This window comes from Pseudomyrmex gracilis, unplaced genomic scaffold (assembly GCF_002006095.1).
Source record: "Pseudomyrmex gracilis isolate BER0280 unplaced genomic scaffold, ASM200609v1 scaffold_779, whole genome shotgun sequence".
Classification (NCBI taxonomy): domain Eukaryota; kingdom Metazoa; phylum Arthropoda; class Insecta; order Hymenoptera; family Formicidae; genus Pseudomyrmex; species Pseudomyrmex gracilis.
In genome coordinates, this window is record NW_018021363.1 from 45,984 (window position 1) to 50,994 (window position 5,011).

General features: G+C 35.5%; 1 protein-coding gene across 1 annotated transcript; it reads right to left on the minus strand.

Annotated features, from left to right (window-relative positions):
* Window positions 1–2,187: 2,187 nt before the first annotated feature.
* Window positions 2,188–2,806, minus strand: LOC109861469 (death-associated inhibitor of apoptosis 1-like). Its single transcript, XM_020441128.1, is given in 2 exon segments — window positions 2,188–2,671; window positions 2,673–2,806. Coding segments are annotated over 2 exon segments (618 nt in total).
* Between the last annotated feature and the right edge of the window lie 2,205 nt (window positions 2,807–5,011).

Genomic DNA, 5,011 nt, shown 5'->3' on the forward strand with positions numbered 1-5,011 from the left:
TGTATATTGCCAACAAAGTTGTTGCGTTTTTTCTTTTTGTGTGCTAACAGTTTTGGCAGTGTTTCCGTATTGTAGCATTTCTGCAAACAATTTCTGTTGCCAAGGTCTGAGCCGAAATTGTCAAAAACAGAAATTGTTTGCTGGGTCGTTAACCAACGTAGTGCGCAAAATCACATAAAGTGCAACATCAGCAGTTCTCCTCCTCCATAATTAGAAAAATTGTTTAAAAGCCAAAGTACTTTACGATAGATAGCATTTGTCTTTTGTTGATTCTACAAATTACATTAACATGGTTGTGCCAACATTTGTGGATCTGCAAGAATTTATCGCCGGAAGGAGATTTATTAGATATACGAAATATTGCGAGACAAACTCCAAGTGCCTCGGTGGCCTAACAGGGAAGGCGACGGCCCGGAAAGCCGGAGATTCCAGGTTCGACTCCTGGCTGAGGAGTTTTTTTTCGTAATATTTTAAAATTAGTTCGGGGTGTATATGGGGTCCTTCATACATAAGATGCAAGTATAGCATCCTGTATGATTTTATGAATTGAAATTTCAATTCAAAAAACACGTGAAAACGTGAATTCGTTTATATGTGCATACACGCACATATATATATATATATATATATATAGCACATTCACGCACAACATCCCGTGAACGGCTCTTAACGTCCCTATTTTCAGATATTATTAGTTGAGATTTATTGTCAAGGAAGTATTGCGAAGAGGTACTGTTTTCTCGCATTACATTTTCAGAAGTCCCTTTCCGTGGAGTCTACTCGCAAGATCAGACAGGTCTGCAGCTTCTTAGTTGATGATGCATCATCACGGCTTGCATTGAGAGGATGGAAACGTTGCATATCGTAGAGCAAAGAATTTAATTAACAACAGCTGTTTGTGGCACCGTAGAAAATGATGACGACACATCTCATCTCGTCTATGTTAAAGGTCCCGAGAAATGTAACGGGCTAACTGATATTCTTGGTACTGACATGCCACATGGACTAATTATAGAGACATTAGATGCGAATTACGACGCTACTGTTTCTTTAAATAAAATGAATGTATTGAATTGTCTACGATGTGAAAAACATTTGAACCACTGCGCATTACAAAATGTATTTAAAATATTTAATTGGTGGTCTGAACGACAATAAACTGTTATACGGCACATCATTGTATTTGTACATTTATTACCCTAGATATAGCATATTCTCCATATATGTATTATTTTTTATATAGATTAATCGCGGTTTAACATGGTTTCCTAGTTGAATATAGTTCGTTTATGGTTCGATTATGGTTAAACATGATTCGTTCGCGGTTTATGTGTGGTTCGATTACGGTTAAACATGATTCGTTCGTAGTTTGATTATGGTTGAATATGAGTATTTCGTGGTTCAACATGGTTTGTTTATGGTTTATATATACTTTGATTATGGTAAAACATTCTCACGGTTTATGTATGGTTTGATTATGATTAAACATAATTCACTTGTGATTTATTTGTGGTTCGATTATGATTCAAACTAATATACTGTATTAAACAGAAGAATAATATAGAACTGGGAAACAAGTAATAATTAGACACAACATTTAAAGTATAAAAAACTTATATTTTATTATAAACTACTGTATTAGACAGAAGAATAATATACTTAATATAACAATGTATCTATAAATGCAATATAACTATACAACAATATGTAATATAAAAGTATACAAAAATGTTATGTGTTATAAACTAGTGTGCCACATCGAACGTTTAGTTGACAAATTTGCTGTTAATCGTGATGTATCAGTGGTTCTGGATAAGACAATATATAACTACTCTACGTATATACAAATATAATATTATAAACTTAAAACTATTGTACGTAAAACATTATACGTAAAATATATATGAATATACTCAATATAACACCATATAAAACTGCTATAACAATAAAATATGGTACAATCTGTCGTCGCAATACGTTAGTATTTTCATCCAACTTCTCATATACTTTTTCGGATGGATTGTCTCGCATACAATATGTTCCGTTTGATATTTGATGCTTTCGCGGTGTGTAGTATTAACATACAAAGATGTTTTTTCGGGTTTGAACCGCGTTAGTGTCATTTTTATACCGACGTTTCGTGAACATTACAGCTCACTTCATCAGGGTTTGAAGAGCAGCCTGATACTAATATGTTCCGTTATTGACAACGCTTATGTAATCGCGTCCTTTGCGAACAATCAGGAACGGACAATATTCAAACCACTTTGCATGTTGCTCCCAGGGAACATCTTCCGGGTTCCAATCTCTCAATGCTCCTCCGCAATAATAACATAACGTCTGATCATTTTTTTCTGTGTAATAAAATCCAGCGGTTGCTAGATCGTGTTTGGTTTGTTTAGATGATTTTGGCCATGCTTCATATGTATTGATTCTCGCTTCATAAGTCTCAAATCGTGAATACTTGGGTTTTAACAACGTTCTGTTTGACATTCCGATGTTTTCGATGACATCATCATCATCCAGATTGGAAACGGGCATGAAACTTTTAACAAATCGACATGGTCGACATCGTCTGGACCATTGTTGATGATCGGCCATTGGATTGTCGCTCGTTTCCCACTTGCTGATTTCCAGTTTACATTCAAAACATTTTACCTTATCTTCTTTCCGTGTAATAAAACCCAGCTGCCGCCAGTCTTTCCGGCTTTATCCATGAGCACGGCCAATCTTTGAAACTGGCTAATCGAACAGACTCGAATTGATATTTTTCTCGGCAGTTCTCCGGACTATAACTTTTGGCCATTATGACAAATAAATTCTCTTTTTTATCTTTGTAAAAAACTGATGCAAACTACGAGCTTTATACTGATTTCTAGATGCAAACTACGAGCTCTTAAATACTACTTTCTCCACCGTTTCTATCAATTTGATTGGACAAGAGATAGCCCCTCTTTTTTTGAAATTTTTGATTAATTAGCAAAAATGTATAAGAACATCGTTTGCAGGTGACATTACATGTTCATCTAATTATATGTGTTTGAGACACACGTGTTTTTTTCATTCGTCAGCGCGATTCTCTTTGTACTACAGCCAAGAGGTAGTCTCTTCTTCATTGAAATTGTGATTAATTAGCAAAAGCAAAAAAATGCATACTGTTTAAAGGTGACATTTCTACCTAACTTTATATCTTCGAAGCACTCGTGTTCTTCTTGCATTCGTCAACGCGATTCTCTTTTCTCTCGTGCTACAGTAATCATTAGAAAAAAACTAATGGTATAAAGAATATATTTTTCACTTATTAAGTATAATTTATTCACTAGCATGAAAATAAACATATAATATACACTTTTTATTCTTTTGTCACCATCGTTCGTTCACAAAGACTTCATCTTCTTCTTGCAACTGGTGTTTATTCTCCATAAATTCCAATATACACGCTCTGCAGTCGTCAGCTGGTCCATTGATTTTAAATATTGGTGTAGCGCACGTCATACACACATTGCCTACGGTAAAAAAAATAATGTACTGTATAGAGAATGTGTATTTGCGCATGGGACGAACAAATCTATTGGTTCTTGTTCATAACATTCCACGCATATTCGTCGTCGCGATATGCGTTGCTCCAGATAAAACACTCGTATCTGCGGATCGGCAATTTGAAGACAAACATAATGGAGCAGATCATGATAAACCTCAGGATAGTCTCTTGGTCGAACACCATCGATCTGATCAAAATAATCTTCCTCCATCTCGTATTCTGTCAGTTTCATGTCTAAACAACATAGAAAAAGATAAGCAGTCAAAATGAAATAAAAAACAGCATAAAAATGTCGCATTCGGTACTTACGTCGTGAAATTCTTCGTATGTCTTCTTTTATAACACTTTGTATTAAGAGTCGATTGACGTATAAACGCGAAATAAAAATTCTTAAATACTAATCGCCCCACTATTTTATCTAATTTAATTGATCAATAGATAGCCTCTCTTCTCCATTAAAATTTTGATTATTTAGCAAATAATCAAAATAATAATTTCATTTAGATGCATTATTTTGATCACGATTGACGTGTTCTTTCTAACACGATCAATTTTTGCAAACAACTCTTTGTATACACTTCCATCTAATCTGTTTCTTCGAAACACACTTGGTCCACTTATAAAGTTGCGGTTTTCGGCATGTTCATTGTGATGAGTAGCATGTTAAAGTCATGATAATGCTATTCTTGAAACGTAGGTAGACAATCATCAGTGAAACAGATAGACCAGGTACAGACGTTGCAGTCTGATAAAGTTCATCATCCTTAAGGAGAAGAGACACACAGAGTTTTAATACACTTAAAGAATGGAGTATAAAAAGAAGCGGCACTTGACGACTGTTCATTAGTCTCATTTACGACAGAACAACGTCAAGTATGGACCACATCGGCGCTGCACATATAATTTGCGAAAGAGTAGTGCCAGCAGCATTTGTTCTTTCGCATATAGTTAATAAGTTAGCTCAAAGTATCGATAGACTGCAACATTGGCTGGAGAACTTTATAGAGCGAAATCCAACAACAGAAGTCAAGTTGGAAGACGGCGCTCACCTTCCTACACATTTGTGAGTATATCGACATATAAACTATACTCTCAAAAAGAGATAATAGTGCTGTGTGTTATCGTTTATATATGTTTAATATTTTGTTTGTTTCAGAGCAATCGCCAACCACATAATCCGAGATCTCATGGAGGTTCTCCAGACGGAAGCAGAAAAAATAGAAGAAATGGAGGGCGTAGTGGCGGAGGCATTAGGCATTCAATATGCTCATGAAAATACTCCGCCTCCAGATTCACGATAGGTATGTCTTATTAACAGATCTTATTGAGCTGTGTCAGCACAACCTCATGTGACACTACCGCCGGATGAACTACTCCTCGCTTTAAGTGTAGCAAAAACTCTATCAACTGTTCAGCATCTCTTAACAGATCTGACACTACTGCGTTAACCGTTTCGAAGTACTCACTTAA